The sequence below is a fragment of the Triturus cristatus genome, chromosome 7 (genome assembly GCF_964204655.1).
Source record: "Triturus cristatus chromosome 7, aTriCri1.1, whole genome shotgun sequence".
Lineage (NCBI taxonomy): Eukaryota > Metazoa > Chordata > Amphibia > Caudata > Salamandridae > Triturus > Triturus cristatus.
In genome coordinates, this window is record NC_140590.1 from 3,294,324 (window position 1) to 3,311,907 (window position 17,584).

The following is a 17,584-nucleotide window of genomic DNA, read 5'->3' on the forward strand; positions in this document are numbered from 1 at the left end:
ATGGAAGCTGAAGTAGTTCACATACGTGGGTGTTCGAGTCCCATCAGGGGCCACCTGCACCCCACAAAGGAGACCCACACTGCAACAGAGACACATGCATTTGCACATTTGCTGCAATGAATATATGTTATATGTTATATGTTAAATGTTTTGTAGAGCGCTCAAATCACCCTGGGGCATCTCGGCGCTAACTAGGAAAGTGTACTGAGAGTTGGTAGACCCGGAATAAAAAGGAATCTCTATTAAAACAAAAAAGCTTTCAGCTGTTTCCTAAAAATGCTGAGCATTGGGATTTTGCGCAAGGCTGGGGGGAGCTCATTCCAATATCTTGGCACCAGATATGAGAAGTGTGAGACCGGCCTCACGGCGCTGCCCTCTCCATCATCCAGCCAACCTGCAACCACCCTCAAGACACGACATCTCCGACTCCGGCCGCCCCAGCCACCCAGATCCGAGGGCCGGCCAGAGCCCTGACAGACTCGACACCCTACCACGCATGTCCGACCGAGGGAGCGGGAACCCTCGAGCCAGACCCAGAGGCGCCAGCCCAGTCACACCTCGGGTCGCCTTCCCCGGGAGGACTCGATCGGCCACCAGGCCCCTGGGGAGCAGGCGCCTCCCCTGCCGAGCGTCTGGGGTCCCTCCCAGAGCCACCTGAAAAGACCAAAGAAGTGAGCGGCAGGAAATCCCGCCGAACCCCCTCCGTCACCCCAGTCCCCCCTCTGCGAGGACTCCGGACTTCAAAGAGCCAGCGGAGTATAACAAGGGGTGCCGGAGAAACGAATGCAGAGAAGACCTGGAACCATCCGAGCCTGCTGACGCTGTCGCGGCTCCTGAAACGCTGAAGTCACCTGGGCCTGCTGAGTGACTCGCGGCCTCTCACTATTGAACCATCCGAGCTCTGCTGACGAGGTCGCGGCTCCCGAACACTGAACCACCTAGGCCTGCTGAGTGACTCGCGGCCCCCAGCTATCGAACCATCTGAGCCCTGCTGACGGAATCGCGGCTCCTGAACTCCGACCACCTGTGCCTGCTGAGAGACTCGCGGCGCTCCCCTTGAGGACGACTCGGTAAGAGATCGCCCAGAGACACGACACCCTCCAGCTCGAGGATTGTGAGCTATCCGCAGGGTATTTCGCAGAGACACTATCTTGAAAGACTGTCCCGCTACCCCCATTCCCCACGTCCGATTGGTGGTACTTGTGCCACTGCTGTACTGCTTGCATCTTGGATCATAAAGATCCCTTGAAATCATCGATAAAAGAACCTATCGTCCTACAAAGATACGTGTGGTGTCACTCTGTTCGTAGTGTATCTCAGGGTGTGCGCGCCTGGTTCGGCCTACGTGGGAGAGGTGGGTCAAAGGGGTGGGCAAGACGGGCATCGAACCCCCCTCCGGCGAACGCCTTTCCAACATTTGGTGGCAGACGACGGGATCCGAGCCGACACCGAAAGAGAGCGTGCAGTGAACGACTGACGCACTACCAAACAGAGATGGAAGGAGAAACCTCCCTGGGTGCCGCAGGTACCGAAATAAGCTCACCGTTCCGAGAGGATCAATTGGACTATTACACACATAGAGAATTAAAACAGTTTTGCAAAGACTTTGGCATCGCTACCACCGGATTAAGCACAAAGGAAGACTTCCAGAAGGTACTGAAAACCTGGGTCGAGACGGGGGCACCCCCGACCCAAACGGAAGGAGACTCTGCCCATGAACCACCAAGCGTCCCGGCGAGAAACAACGGGCCAGAGGGGAACCTGTCCCCCGAGGAGCTAGCGGACCGAGAGAGAAGCCGCAACCACGAACTTGAACTGGCAAAACTAAAAATCGAGGGAGAAATAAAACTGGCAGAGAAAAAGTTGGCCGTCGAGCAGTTACGGCTACAAGGGGAACTCGAAGAGAAGAGACGCCAAAGAGAGCACGACGAAAAGAAACTCCAGCTAGAACATGAACGCAGCCTGAAGGAGATCGAGTGGCGGGCTAAAAACGAAAAGTCACAGCCACCCGGGAATCCACCGTCCGCTCCCACCGGGGAAACCAAAGTCCACATCCCCAAGGATGTGGTAAAAGAGTATTACAAGAACGACGATATCCAGCAGTGGTTTAAGGCCTACGAAGTCGCCATGACCTCTCACCGAGTCCCGCAGAAGGATTGGGGGGCTGGCCTATGGGGCCGGTTCTTAAGCGAAGGAAGAGACACCCTGCTAGATCTGCCCTCCACGGTCATGAACTCCTACAGCCACATGAAGGAAGCCCTCGTGGGCCGGTATGGACTCACCCCCGAAATGTACCGACAACGGTTCCGAGATTGCAAGAAGATACCGGGCACCAGGTGGGTAGAATACGTGAACTTTTACAGCCGAGCCTTGGACGGGTGGATCAAGGGCAGCAAGGTCTCCACCTTCGAAGAACTGCTGCCAACAGCCCGGACACTACGCCAATGACCCCCAGTGTCCCCAGTATCAGCGAACCACAACGACCAACCCCACGGCCCGGCAGATGGCCTCCGTGGCTCTGGGGGAAGAGATGGAGGACTCCGAAGAATGGGAACCGGCGGCCATGGCCCTGGTCTCCCTTGGTGATCGAGAAATGGTCCCCGGGACACCCTTGCCCGCCAACACAAAGAAATACCGACAGCAGGTGACCATCAACGGCCGCCGAGTCGAGGGCCTCCGCGACACCGGGGCGAGTGTCACCGCGGTCCACCGCAGCCTAATTTCAGAAGACCAGATCCTAACCGGTGCCCTCTGTCCGGTCGTATCCTCCGACAATTCTGAGAGCCTCTGCCAGATGGCGCTGGTGCCCTTCGAGTGGGGAGGGGTCTCCGGAGAGCTGAAGGTAGCGGTCCGGACATCACAGCCCGTAGACTGCCTCCTGGGCAACGACCTGGAGAGTTCCCCGTGGGGGCAAGTAGAACGAAGAGCCCATCTGGAGATGATGGGCCTACCAGAATGGGTCTGCGCCACCACGCGCTCCATGACCGCGCGATTGCCTCTCTCCGAGGGCGGTGAAGCCCTCCTACCGAACACTATTCCCGAAAGCCGGGACACCCTACCAGAAGCGGACAACCCTCCTTCAGAGGGAGAAGAAGACACTAACCCGGGAGAAGGGCCAGAACCTTCCGCCCCGGAGGCCCTGACTGAGCTCGGAGAACTGCCCGAGATGGCCCAGTGGCGCTGTGAGGGGGGGCCCTCCCGTGAAGAGTTCTGCCAGGAACAGGCCACCTGCCCCTCCCTCGTGGGACTCAGACAACAAGCCGAAGCCCAGGCCGCCAGTGACCAAACCGGAACCCATTGGATCTATTGGGACAATGGCCTCCTATACAGCGAGCAAAAGTCCGCCGAGCTTGGCGCAGCCCGGGTACTGGTGGTACCCCTGCGTTTCCGGAGCCTCCTCCTGGGCCTGGCCCACGATTTACCCTTGGCAGGACACTTAGGCCAAGACAAGACATATCAGCGATTGGTTACCCACTTCTATTGGCCCAAGATGCGAGCGAATGTAGAAGTACACTGCAAATCCTGCCTCACGTGCCAGGGCAGTGGGAAGAGTGGCGGAAAACGCAAAGCTCCCTTACAACCGTTCCCCGTTGTGAGTACCCCGTTCGAGCGGGTCGGCATCGACATCGTGGGACCCCTGGATCCGAAGACCGCCCAGGGACACAGATTCATCCTTGTCCTGGTGGACCATGCCACCCGCTACCCCGAGGCCATCCCCCTCCGCACCGTGACGGCCCCCGTGGTGGGCCGGGCTCTCATGGGGATCTTCTCCCGTGTCGGATTTCCCCGCGAGGTTGTGAGTGATCGCGGCACGAACTTTATATCCCGCTACATGAAGTCCCTGTGGCAGCAGTGCGGAGTCACGTATAAGTTCACGACGCCCTACCACCCCCAGGGCAACGGCCTAGTGGAACGCTTCAACCGAACCCTGAAGGGAATGATCCTGGGCCTCGAAGAGCCCCTGCGCCGGAAATGGGACGTCCTCCTCCCTTGCCTCCTGTTCGCATACCGAGAAGTTCCCCAAAAGTCCCTGGGGTTCAGCCCCTTCGAACTGCTATACGGACATCCCGTCCGAGGGCCCCTGAGCCTGGTCAAAGAGGGCTGGAAGACAAGCCCCCGGGGGGACACCCCCTGATGTGTTCCGCTACATACTGGCGCTCCGCAACCAGACGAGGAAGTTCAGAGAACTCGCAGAGGCTAACCTCGAGGCCAGCCAAGAAGAAATGAAGCGCTGGTATGACCAGAACGCAACCCTGGTCGAGTTCCAGCCAGGCCAGCAGGTTTGGGTCATGGCCCCGGTGAAGCCCTGCGCCCTACAAGACAAATGGACTGGTCCCTTCAAGGTGATCGAGCGGAAGAGCCAGGTCACGTACCTGGTCGATGTACAGTCCCCACGGAACCCCCTCCGGGTCCTCCACGTGAACCGTCTCAAGCCCCACTTTGTGAGAACGGAATTAAGTTTGCTACTGGCCACCGATGATGGGGCGGAAGAAGACACCGAACCCCTGCCCGACCCCCTGTGCGCTAAAGACCAGGATGGTTCCGTGGAGGGAGTGAGACTTTCAACCACCCTCACTCCCCAACAGTCCGACGACTGCCGCCAGCTGCTCAGACAATTCGCAGACCTCTTCTCCCTCATTCCAAGGGTCACCGACTGGTGTGTCCACGACGTGGACACCGGCGACAGCCCGCCTGTGAGACACCGAGCCTACCGGGTGCCTGACCGGGTCCGCACCTGCATCAAGACCGAGGTACAGAAGATGCTCACCCTGGGAGTAATCGAACCCTCCGACAGCCCCTGGGCCAGCCCGGTGGTCCTGGTCCCGAAGGCGGCTTCCCCAGGGGTCGCCCCCGAACTAAGATTCTGTGTGGACTACCGGGGGCTCAAAGCGGTCACCCGAGCCGACGCTCACCCTATTCCCCGCGCCGACGAGCTCATCGACCGCCTGGGGGCCGCCCGGTTCCTCAGCACTTTCGACCTGACCTGCGGATACTGGCAGATTGCTCTCACGGAGGGAGCGAAAGAACGCTCTGCCTTCTCCACGCCAGATGGCCACTACCGCTTCAGGGTCATGCCGTTCGGGATGAAGAACGCCCCAGCCACGTTCCAGCGGTTGGTGAACAAGGTCCTGGCCGGACTCGAGGAGTTCAGCGCAGCGTACCTTGACGACATCGCCGTATTCAGCTCTCAATGGCACGAGCATCTCCAGCACCTCCGACAAGTACTAATGGCCCTGCGCCAAGCCGGCCTAACAGTGAAAGCCAGCAAATGCCAGCTCGGGTGAGGTTCCGTGGTCTACCTGGGGCATCAGGTGGGCAGCGGCCAGGTCGCCCCCTCCAACCGAAGAGCGACGCCATCAAGTCCTGGGAGCCCCCCACCACGCAGACGGAGGTCCTGGCCTTCCTGGGCCTTACAGGGTACTACCGGAGGTTCATTAAAAACTATGGTAGTATCGCGGGGCCCCTCACGGAGTTGACCTCCAAAAAGCTCCCAAAGAAGGTGCAGTGGACCACCCCGTGCCAGCAGGCGTTCGACACCTTGAAAACCGCCATGTGCACCGCCCCCGTGCTCAGGGCCCCCGACTACTCCCAAGAGTTTGTGGTCCAGACCGACGCATCCGAACACGGCATCGGGGCCGTCCTCTCGCAGTTCGACGACAAGGGCATTGATCAGCCCATAGCCTTCATCAGCCGAAGGCTGCTGCCGCGAGAGCAGCGTTGGAGTACTATAGAACGAGAGACCTTTGCCGTAGTCTGGGCCCTCAAGAAACTACGGCCCTACTTGTTCGGAACCCATTTCCGAGTACAGACGGACCACCGGCCCTTGCGGTGGCTAATGCAGATGAGGGGGGAGAACCCCAAGCTACTACGATGGTCCATCTCTCTCCAAGGGATGGATTTCACTGTCGAACATCGCCCCGGGGCGGATCATGCCAACGCCGACGGCCTGTCCCGGTTCTTCCGCTTCGGCGAGGAGAACCCCCCAGTGGATGGGTAGTTCTCCACGCCTTTCAGCTGGGGGGGGACGCGTGTGAGACCGGCCTCACGGCGCTGCCCTCTCCATCATCCAGCCAACCTGCAACCACCCTCAAGACACGACATCTCCGACTCCGGCCGCCCCAGCCACCCAGATCCGAGGGCCGGCCAGAGCCCTGACAGACTCGACACCCTACCACGCATGTCCGACCGAGGGAGCGGGAACCCTCGAGCCAGACCCAGAGGCGCCAGCCCAGTCACACCTCGGGTCGCCTTCCCCGGGAGGACTCGATCGGCCACCAGGCCCCTGGGGAGCAGGCGCCTCCCCTGCCGAGCGTCTGGGGTCCCTCCCAGACCCACCTGAAAAGAACAAAGAAGTGAGCGGCAGGAAATCCCGCCGAACCCCCTCCGTCACCCCAGTCCCCCCTCTGCGAGGACTCCGGACTTCAAAGAGCCAGTGGAGTATAACAAGGGGTGCCGGAGAAACGAATGCAGAGAAGACCTGGAACCATCCGAGCCTGCTGACGCTGTCGCGGCTCCTGAAACGCTGAAGTCACCTGGGCCTGCTGAGTGACTCGCGGCCTCTCACTATTGAACCATCCGAGCCCTGCTGACGAGGTCGCAGCTCCCGAACACTGAACCACCTAGGCCTGCTGAGTGACTCGCGGCCCCCAGCTATCGAACCATCTGAGCCCTGCTGACGGAATCGCGGCTCCTGAACTCCGACCACCTGTGCCTGCTGAGAGACTCGCGGCGCTCCCCTTGAGGACGACTTGGTAAGAGATCGCCCAGAGACACGACACCCTCCAGCTCGAGGATTGTGAGCTATCCGCAGGGTATTTCGCAGAGACACTATCTTGAAAGACTGTCCCACTACCCCCATTCCCCACGTCCGATTGGTGGTACTTGTGCCACTGCTGTACTGCTTGCATCTTGGATCATAAAGATCCCTTGAAATCATCGATAAAATAACCTATCGTCCTACAAAGATACGTGTGGTGTCACTCTGTTCGTAGTGTATCTCAGGGTGTGCGCGCCTGGTTCGGCCTACGTGGGAGAGGTGGGTCAAAGGGGTGGGCAAGACGGGCATCGAACCCCCCTCCGGCGAACGCCTTTCCAACAAGAAGGCTGTACCCCCAGTGCGGATGAGGTGGATTCAAGGAACCTGGAGGCGATCTAGAGTACTGGATCTAAGTTTCCTACAAGGGGAGTATTTTAATAGTTTTTTCCGCAAAGAGGGGGCCTCTTTCATTCAACGCATTATGTGTAAGACAGCAAATCTTAAAAAAGGATCTCTTCTTTACTGTTAGCCAATGTAATTCCCTTAACAAAGGAGCCGAAGCCGATCCTGCCGGGCGATTTAAGATCATTCTCGCTGCGGTGTTCTGGATTACTTGGAGTTTGGCCAATAGGGTCTGTCCCACTTCTGCCAGCAGGGCATTGCCATAGTCCAGACGACTGATGACCATTGCCTGGACTAGAGTTCTGCGGTGAGAGGTGGGCATGTAAGGAACATTTTCCTAAGAAGCCTCAGACCATAGTAGCACAAACTCGTAGTAGCCGCGATATGATCCTTCATGGTCAAAGCCTGGTCCAATTTTAGACCTAAGTTCTTTACTGACTGTTTGGGGGAGTGGGCAGTCCCCAACTGAACAGGCCACCAGTCATCCGACCAACTGTCTGTGGCTTTACCCATCAACATAACCTCCGTCTTTTCCGGATTCAACTGGAGACAGTTTCTTTTCATCCAGTTGGAAATGGCAAGCATACCGGTGGCAAAACGGATTTTGTCGAGCTCTGGGTTTGGTCCGATGGTAAACATAAGCTGCGTATCATCAGCATATGAGATGATCTCAAAACTCAGCTGCTCGACAATCCTTGCCAGCGGAGCCATATATATATTGAAAAGAGTTGGACTTAGGCAAGAGCCCTGAGGAACGCCCTTGTCAAGGTGCATTTTTGCTGAGGAATAAGGTCCCAACATGACAGTTTGGGTTCTCTCAGACAAGAAGTGTTTAAGCCATTTCAGAGCTGTCCCATTGATACCACAAGAAAAAAGTCTCTCCGCCATCTAGGAGGATCAGGATCACTGAGGCTCCCGCATCGACAGTCTGTCTGAGAGAATCGGTTACCGCCAAAATGGCGGTCTCCGTACTGAAGCCTGGCCGAAAACCCGATTGCGAGGGATCCAAAATATGGTTATCTTCCAGGTAAAAACTTAGTTGTCGATTAATAATACTTTCTAATATTTTTCCCAGCAGTGGTAGCATTGAAATGGGGCGGTAATTATCAAGAATTGAGGGGTCAGCAGTGGTTTTTTTTAATATAGGGCGAACAAATGCCTCCTTCCAGATAGCTGGAATAGTGCCAGTATGGATGGAATGATTAAATATATCTCGGATTACCAGGGCACAGCTTGAGGCTAAAAGCGCCATAGTTTTTGGCGGACAGAGATCTAATGGTGACCCAGATTTAGCCCCAGCAAGGCCTTTTGTGACCTCCTCCATTGTAATTTGTTCAAAACTATTTAGGGAGCTGGCTACTATCTTATCCTGCCCCTCAAATTTGGAAGAAGATACCAAGTCAAGAGTGGCTGGTGAAGAGAAATTCTCACAAATTTTTTATATCTCCTCATGAAAGTAGGTCGCCAGAGAGTTACAAAACTCCTGGGATTCCATGGGCGCCTGTCTACAGACTTTGGGGGATACAAAGTCCCGTACTATGCCAAACAGTGTTTTCGGGGAGTTGCCGGCATTTTCTATATGGTTGATGATAAACCGATGTCTGGCAGCTTGTAAGTTCAGATGATATTTAGACAGAGACTGTCTATAAAGCACTCTGTTTTTATCAGTCTTACTAGTGCGCCACCTTCCTTCCAATCGCCTGCAACTGGCTTTTTCCACTTTCAATTCCACGGAATACCAAGGCGTGGAAGTCCGCCGTTGAAGGGAGCCCTGTTTCTTTTTTGGTATAACAGCATCAAAGGCTGTTTCTAAGGCGATGTTAAAAGCCTCTGACTTTTTGGATACTTCCGTGACGTTAGTTACCGGATCCGGGGAGAAAACCTCATTAAATGCCTCTAAAGAGAGATTGCACCAGGTCCTCTGCCGTTCAGGGTTTTGTCTAATAGATCGTTTAAAGCTCTTCTGGCATGACTGCTGAATATGGATCGTGATCATAAAATGATCGGTCCAAAAAAGGGGGTCTGGGGGATCACATCTCAGCTGGTCTGTGTTGGAAAATACCAGATCTAGTAGATGGCCTGGTCTATGAGTGGCGCCTTCAACTCTTTGGGTAAGTCCCATTAGTTTGAGGGAGGAAAGAAGTTTGTTAACCTCAGGATCGGCAGAATATTCCCCATGGAAATTGAAATCTCTGAGCAAAAGAAAATTGTTTGCAGCAAGTACATGTAGTGCAAGATGTTCTACCAGGAGAGCTGCAAATTTATCTCTGGGTCCTGGGGGCCGATACGCTAAGGCACCATACCATCTGTCGGAAGAAGACAAAGAAACCTTCAAAATTCCTAATTCTAAGCAATCGTTGCTGACAGTAAAAACCCACTTCACATCCAAGTGATTTTTAAAAGCGATGGCAATACCTCCTCCTATTTTAGTCTCTCTATCCAAATGAATACATTTGTAATTCTCTGGTGTGGCCGGGGTAATCATGGGGTGATTTGAGGGGCAAAACCATGTTTCAGTGAAAAAGCATAAAACAGGATCATGCGAGACAATCGTGTCCCATATTTCAAATGGGCGTTTAGCAAGGGATCTAACATTACACAAAATATTTTTCTGACTCATGGTAACTGGCTCTAAAGCAGTACCGAGGGCTTGAGGATCGCCTGCAGATATTACCATTTGAAATTGACAATGATTGCAGGTAACCGGCCCTTCTAAGGTGTACAGGTGCTTCTGAATACAGTTCACATGAGAGCAATTATTCACTTGTGCGCGCGTTTTAATTTCAATCAAGGATTCAGCTGAATAATATAAAGAGGCTGGATGGCGCATGTTTACCTTGGTAGTGGCAGCGTTTCTGGCCTCAGGGCTCGTTTGGGCGCGGACGGGCGCAGACGGCCTTGCCTATGGCGTGCCATCGGCACGCCCGCTGACCGCTTGCATCCTCTTTAGTAGAGCCCGAGGAGCGAAACACTAGCGTGCTGATCGCAATATCCCCGCAAGATGTCCACCTGCTCCCGTGACGGAGCGAGTGCGTGCCTTCCCTCCAGAAACCCAGCACCTAATCGGCTGAGAGACAAGCAGGAACAGAGAGAGTCCAACAATAGCAAATTAAAAACATAAGTGAAGTTAAAAAACTAACATGCGGCACAATTTAAAGAGAATGTGTCTGCTCCCGGCTTCCGCCTCAGGAGACAATTTCCTATGAACCACGCCCAGAGCACCGGAATCATCATTCACACCCCCATTCTGGACCTTCGTATGACTGCCCAGTCCACTCCTCTCATATATTGAGTGGGTGACGACAAAGCTACATGTCCAAGGTCTTACCCGTTGCCAGCGGTGACATGGTTGCGTCCGCTCTACACAGCACAATATAATGTTGTAGGCCCCGGAGCCCTCATGCATACGTCATGGCCACACGGACACACGCAGATAGTTTGTGGAACTGGCCATGGGCTCGTGTGCCCGGCCCTTTTATTGGCAGGGTCACATGTACAGTGACGCCTGTGCTGGATGGGTGTGGGGTGAGTGTAAGCCAGCCCGCACGGAGTGGTTGGTACTGGCAACAACTTGAACAGTGAACACCATTAAAACGGAAACAAAAAACACCAGCATTACAGAGACAACTGCGAAGTATCATGGAGGGAGCCGGAGCAAGTACAGAGGTCACCCAATCTGCAAACTGAAATGTCAGTGAGTCGTAGTGCACTGATGTTGGGGCACTAGAGCTGAGCGTGCTCTTGTGAAGAAATTTTCTAGGATTGTGTCCCTTCGGGTCATTCCTGATGCAGCTGCAGTGGGGTGTCTTACACATGCATCATCTTACTCATCTTCGTCCCAGGTCCCCCACACTGCCTGAGGTGACTTTGCTGCGTGAGCTCACCACAGCACATAACTCATTCAGAAATGGTCCATGAGTCGTGGTGCGCTGAGTTAGTGGCACCTGGAGTGCTGAGCAGGGTATCAGGCAGATGATGGCATTCACCACTGGTGTGAGCAACTCCGTTGGTCTGCCAGTACGGCTGTTTCGACTTTGGCAGTTGGCGTTTGAAGGTAGTTCTGGCAGGGGTGGCGTGTGCCTCCTGCGGTGATGTGACGTCCGGGCCGGTCAGAAATCGATTTGATGTGTGAGCCCTGGTGGACCGCAGTTGAGGCCGGAGGCAGCGGACAGCGCAGGGCCACAGACACATGGCGTTGATGACCCCAAGGCCATCGTCTCAGAGGCCATCCAATATGTCACCGGACAGGGTCCATGACTTGAGCTGCACAGAGTTAGTGACCCTGGATGCACTGCAGCGGGCACAGGCACCCCGCCACGGAACGGTAACTTGCGGTGCAGTGAGATAGGGCCACGCGAGCTGAGCGGGTCCTCATCTATGTCCAAGGCGAATGTGGAAGAGGGTTGCTGGGGACAGTGGAAGGTGTCCTCCAGGGCATGATGCAGAGGGTAGAAGCCATCCGGAAACGGCAAATTGAGGAATGGAATGCTACAGCCTCGTTTTCACCCAAAAATCCGTATCACCGACATGATGATGAAGACAACCCCCAGTCCATAGACTTAGTCGCCACCAAAGTTCAACAAGAAAGTGTCCATGGATGTCGGGGAACAGACTTAGTGGCACCGGAGCTGAAGGGGTATGCAGTCTGCGATGAGGCCAGTACAATGATATAAAAGCTGCCACAAATAAATCAAGACTGAGCTCCCAATGTGTGACCTACTCGACCGCAGTGTAGGCCCGAGGCAGCGGTCAGCATGGGCCCTCAGCAACGTGTCGTTGGCTCGCAATTCAAGGAGTTAGTGACACCAGATCAGTTGTTGGCAGTGTTCGATCACCTCCGTAACGAGGATCCTTTTTTCCTCCGAACTGCACCATGTCTTCCTCTTACTCCTCTCCATGCGTTCAATGATATGAACTCTGCTATACACAAATCAAGACTTAGTTCCAACTGTGTGACCTACTCGACCGCAGTGTAGGCCGAAGGCAGTAGTCAACAAAGGACCACAGACAGGTGTTGTGCGGATGCTATGCACAGAGTTGGTGGCACCACATCGAAGGGAGTACAGTGACATAAAATCTACCATAAAGTGTCTTCTCTGCCAGTGCATAATCAAGACTCAGTTCCAAATGTGTGAGCGACTTGGCAGCTGTGTAGTCCGGTGGAGTATGTCAATGAGAAAGGAGTACTACGGGCCTGTGTCGCGGAGACCGTGATGGTCTGAGGAGGCTGCTAAGCTAGCGGGCCTCGGGCTTGGGGCTTGCGCCGGCACGTGGTGGGCCCTCCTGGACACATGCCGGTGTTGGCAGGTGAGCAGTGAGGCCTGGGTGTGCAGGTGCAGGCAAGACGGGTTCGGGGACAAGCGGGCCTGAATGCAGCAGGCACACAGGATCACAGGCAACACCGCTCATAGCGAAGGCGTCAGCCTCGTGGCAGGCTAGGAGGCGCCGCCCTGGTAGAGACATTGGGCATTCCGGAAGAGAACCACGCCCAGAGCTACGTGCTTTTTATTCACACCCCTATGCTGGCCTGGCATACGCTGGGCCGGCCCACTCCGCTCACGCTTACAGGGGGGGACGTTACAAGCTACATTTCCAGGATCTTTCCCACTGGCTGGGGTGACATGGTTGCATCCACTGTCCACTACACTCCAAACACCAGCAGTGCATGTGGACATGGATATGTCTGTGGTCTGCATACTGCAGTCTGTCCAGCACATCTCCACCACACATGGCATTGTGTACCTTCTCATTCATGGGTCACTTGCCTTCGTCGCACATGCCTGCTTCCCACCTCTCCCCACATTCTGCTATTGTGTGGCTGAGGTGCCATGCTGTTGATGGCTCATGTACATGGCTAGCCCAGGTTACCGCAGTACGTTGTGCTGTCATGTATGGTGGGTGGGCATGTTGTTTGGCATGTTTATGTGAGTTTGTAACGTGTGCATTCCCAGAGTTGTGAGTTGCATGATTGTGGAGTTGGGGGGTGTGGTGTGTTCATTTGGTACTTGCCAACAAGCAGTGCATTTCCACGGGTGCCATCCTGTAAGCGCTGGTTGATGCTGGACTGTCGGTAGAAGTAGGAATCATGCACACTGCCTGGGTAGTTGGTGATGACATTGGTGGTGATTCCCAGGTGGTCCACTGTTGCCTGCACATTGATGGAATCCGTGTGTTTTCTGTTGAGGTAATTGTGTGCAGAGTCGGCAGGGGGCACAAGTAGGACATGTGTGCAGTCATTGCACCCTGACACGTGCGGGAAGCCAACTTTGGAGTAGATGCCTTGCTTGGTCTCCAGCTGTTCCTGCGCAGTGTGGGGGGAGTATAGGTACTGGGGTACCAAGCTGATGATGGCATCCAAGACAGTTGTGATGAACTTGGATGTGGCTGGCTGTGTGACTCCTCCAACTCTGGCAGTTGTTGTTTGGAAGGTCCCAGAGACCAACAGGTGCAGCAAAGCCTGCGGAGGGATGTTGGTTGTCCGCTGTGTTGGTACCGTCAGCCTGTGGGCAATGATGGTCAGGATGCGGAGGATGGTTGTCCTTTTGTGCCTGTAGTGGTGCATTCTCTGGTGTTAAGCCTATGAGGCTGGTGCGTTTCCTGTGGGTCCGCTGTCTTTGTCCGCGCTGCCTCTGTGGTGGTCCATGGCATCTGTTGGTCTTCAGGCGTGGCTGTGGTCTGGGCTCCCTTTTCTGGTGCCGGTTGAGGTCCGAATTTGCACCAGTTCAGAGCAGGTGTTAATTTCCTGCTGCTAACGCGCCTTATTGCATGTTTTGGGATCTTATCGCCGATCTGGCTGGTCGTTGAGAATGTTATGGAGTGGTGTTGTCGCGACTTTTTGCTCGGGAACGCCTACTCTGCATCTCATTAGCGATAGTTGCCGGGGTCATCCTTGGTGATGTGTTTTGAGGATGCTATCACCGGAAAACTGGTGATATCATCTGTTTGCACCAGCTTGTGAATGGGGCGATAAATTTATCGTGACTTTGGCTGCGACAAAGTGCCGATACCTTGGCGATAGGTCCTTGAGAATATGCCCCTGTGTATTAATGTGATTTTTCTGTCTTTGCTCCCTTTAATTATCAGTCATGGATCATTCAGGCAGCCCTAAAACACATTTAAAAGTGCTTTCTATTTATATTTGCTGTTCGAAGTATGCGCTGAAAAGTGCTGAAAGTAGGCTTTAGGTGACTGCTTATTTTTGCACCGTCTGGAACAACAAAATAATGAGCTGGCAACCCTAATCATAAGACTGGAAATTTGTTGCGGGATCAGCGCATTATTTATTTCCTCCATTCTCGATCCCTCATTCAGGACTGCTAACGCAACCAGGCCCTGGCAATTGAGTTGGACTGGCTGCAGGGGAGGATGGTGGAGGCTGGCGGGGGGGGGGGTGCGGGTGGAAAACACTGCAGCTGCTTTTGGTACAGGGGGCCGCTATTGCAGGACTGCTGCAAAACCCACCAAAAACAGCCCCTACACTTCCGGCCCACCAAGAAAACTCCAGGTGCCCACTACGGCCAGTCCAGCCCTGTCCCTGAATAATGCCATAATTGCAATAGTTTAACGGCTATCTGAAACTCTACGTCAGCCATCAATAACATGCTGAGTTACTTCAAGTGTCTGGGAATGCACCCGGCATTCAGACAACTCACTCCTCATTCTCGCCCTTCACTTTCACGCTCACCCTGCACTCACACCATTCACCATGCACTCACATCGATCACAATGCTCTCACACTGATTACCATGCACTCACACCATTCACCATGCACTCACATCGATCACAATGCACTCACACTGATCACCATGCACTCACACCATTCACCATGCACTCTCATCGATCACAATGCACTCACACTGATCACCATGCACTCACACCATTCACCATGCACTCACATCGATCACAATGCACTCACACTGATCACCATGCACTCACACCATTCACCATGCACTCACACCATTCACCATGCACTCACATCGAACACAATGCACTCACATCGATCACAATGCTCTCACACTGATTACCATGCACTCACACCATTCACCATGCACTCACATCGATCACAATGCACTCACACTGATCACCATGCACTCACACCATTCACCATGCACTCTCATCGATCACAATGCACTCACACTGATCACCATGCACTCACACCATTCACCATGCACTCACATCGATCACAATGCACTCACACTGATCACCATGCACTCACCATGCACTCACACCATTCACCATGCATTTACATCGATCACAATGCACTTACACTGATCACCATGCACTCACACCATTCACCATGCACTCACACCATTCACCATGCACTCACACCATTCACCATGCACTCTCATCGATCACAATGCACTCACACCATTCACCATGCACTCACACCATTCACCATGCATTCACATCGATCACAATCCACTTACACTGATCACCATGCACTCACACCATTCACCATGCACTCACACCATTCACCATGCACTCACATCAATCACAATGCACTCACACTGATCACAATGCACTCACACCATTCACCATGCACTCACACCATTCACCATGCACTCACATCGATCACAATGCACTCACACTGATCACAATGGACTCACACCATTCACCATGCACTCACACCATTCACCATGCACTCACGTTGATCACAATGCACTCACAATGCATTTGATCTGTTCACCCTGTACCTCACCCTGCAGTCATGGGACACTTCACTCACCTGTCCACCTCACTGCTCAAGCTGCAATCTCACTCAAACAAGCCCATCATTAACCATGCATTAATTCGTCCCACATCTGCACCCAAAATCCTCTGGTCAACTCACTCACCCTGCCAGTCACTCCTCTTACCCCACTCTCACACTGTTGCATCGCTCACCGTGCACTCACATGGGCACTCCTGCTACTTACACAACGCAGAGGGTTAATGTGCCTGCTACAAAGAACATGTACCATGCAGATCACAGAATTGAGTGTGAGTAAACTATGAGTAGCGCTATAAAAAATGAAATGTTTGTCTGAAAGGGGCTATAGAGAGATGAGGTGCATTGTTGACGAGTGGTACTGAGGTAAATCATGGAGAAGGAGGAAATGGGGGAGGGGGCATCAAAAACGACTGTTGCACTGTGTGCGACCAGTGCTAGGGCCAACCCTGGCTGGGAGTGTTAGCAACCCCCGCCCCCCCCTCCCTCCCCCCACCCCCGAAGTTCGGGTCTAGATGCGCCCCTGGTGTGAGCAGCCAGTGAAAGGCTTGTGTGGTGGGGGCACAGGGGGCCTGTACATTGGTGTCGCATGCCCCCTCTAGGGTGGGAAGCAAGGACCGCCTACCTGCAATCACGCCGATGATGTCATTGTGAAACGTCATGCCCTTGTTGGTGTTGTCCACATTTCCCAACTCAATCCAGTTACTGTGGCTGTAAAAATCCTGGAATCAAAAAAACAGCCTTCTATTAAAGTACAGAATAGGAAGCAGACATCTAGTGAGGTTTCTGCCCCTCTCTACCCGTCTGTCTGTCCTTCCTCCCGTCCTATCATCTAACCACAGCGCTCTGTGCTTACTGTCGGATCTATGCGCACTGTTCGCACCAGAAGGCACTGCTTGTCAAACTTTTAGAGGCATAGAGTGGGAGGTGTGCGAGAGATAGAGCGAGGGAGAGAGAGAGAGGGGAAGAGAGAGCGAGAAGGAGAGAGAAAGAGAGAGGGAGAGAGAGGGAGAGCGAGGGAGAGGGAGAGAGAGAGAGAGGGAGAGAGAGAGCGAGAGAGGGAGAGAGAAAGGGGGAGAGAGAGAGATAGAGAAAGATAGAGAGAGAGAGCGAGACAGAGAGAGAGAGAAAGAAAGCGAGAGAGAGAGAGAGAAAGAGCAAGAGAAAGAGAGGGAGAGAGAGAGAGAAAGAGAGAGAGAGAAAGAGAGGGGGAGAGAGAGAGAGAGGGGGAGAGAGAGGAAGAGGAAACAAAGAGAGAGATAGAGAGAGAGTGAGACAGAGAGAGAAAGAAAGAGAGAGAGGGTGAGAGGGAGAGAGAGAAACAGAGAGAGAGATAGAGAGAGAGAGAGAGAGGGAGAGAGAGAGAGAGAGAGAGAGAGAGAGAGAGGGAGAGAGAGAGAGGGAGAGAGAGAGAGGGTGAGAGGGGAGAGAGAGAGACAGAGAGAGGGAGAGAGAGAGAAGAGAGAGAGGAGAGTGGGGGGAGAGAGAGAGAGAGAGAGAGAGAAATGAGAGAGCGAGACAGAGAGAAAGAGAAAGAGAGGAGAGAGAGACAGAGATAGAGATAAAGTGAGGATAGGGAGAGAGGAGATAAAAAGAGAAAGAGAGAGGGAAGTGGAGATGAGAGGAGAGAGAAAGAGAGAGAGCGAGAGCGAGAGAGCGAGAGAGCGAGATAGAGAGAAAGTAAGGAGAGAGAGAGAGAGAGAGCGAGCAAGAATACT

General features: G+C 53.9%; 1 protein-coding gene across 3 annotated transcripts in view; it reads right to left on the reverse strand.

The window, feature by feature from the left end:
- LOC146808665 (von Willebrand factor A domain-containing protein 7-like) overlaps positions 1-17,584 on the reverse strand; it is a 455,939-nt gene that overhangs the window by 340,800 nt on the left and 97,555 nt on the right. For all 3 annotated transcript variants that reach the window (XM_085615458.1, XM_085615459.1, XM_085615460.1), the window contains exon 4: positions 16,492-16,588. In XM_085615458.1, coding sequence (XP_085471584.1) covers positions 16,492-16,588 — 97 coding nt within the window. The remainder of the gene's footprint in view (positions 1-16,491; positions 16,589-17,584) is intronic.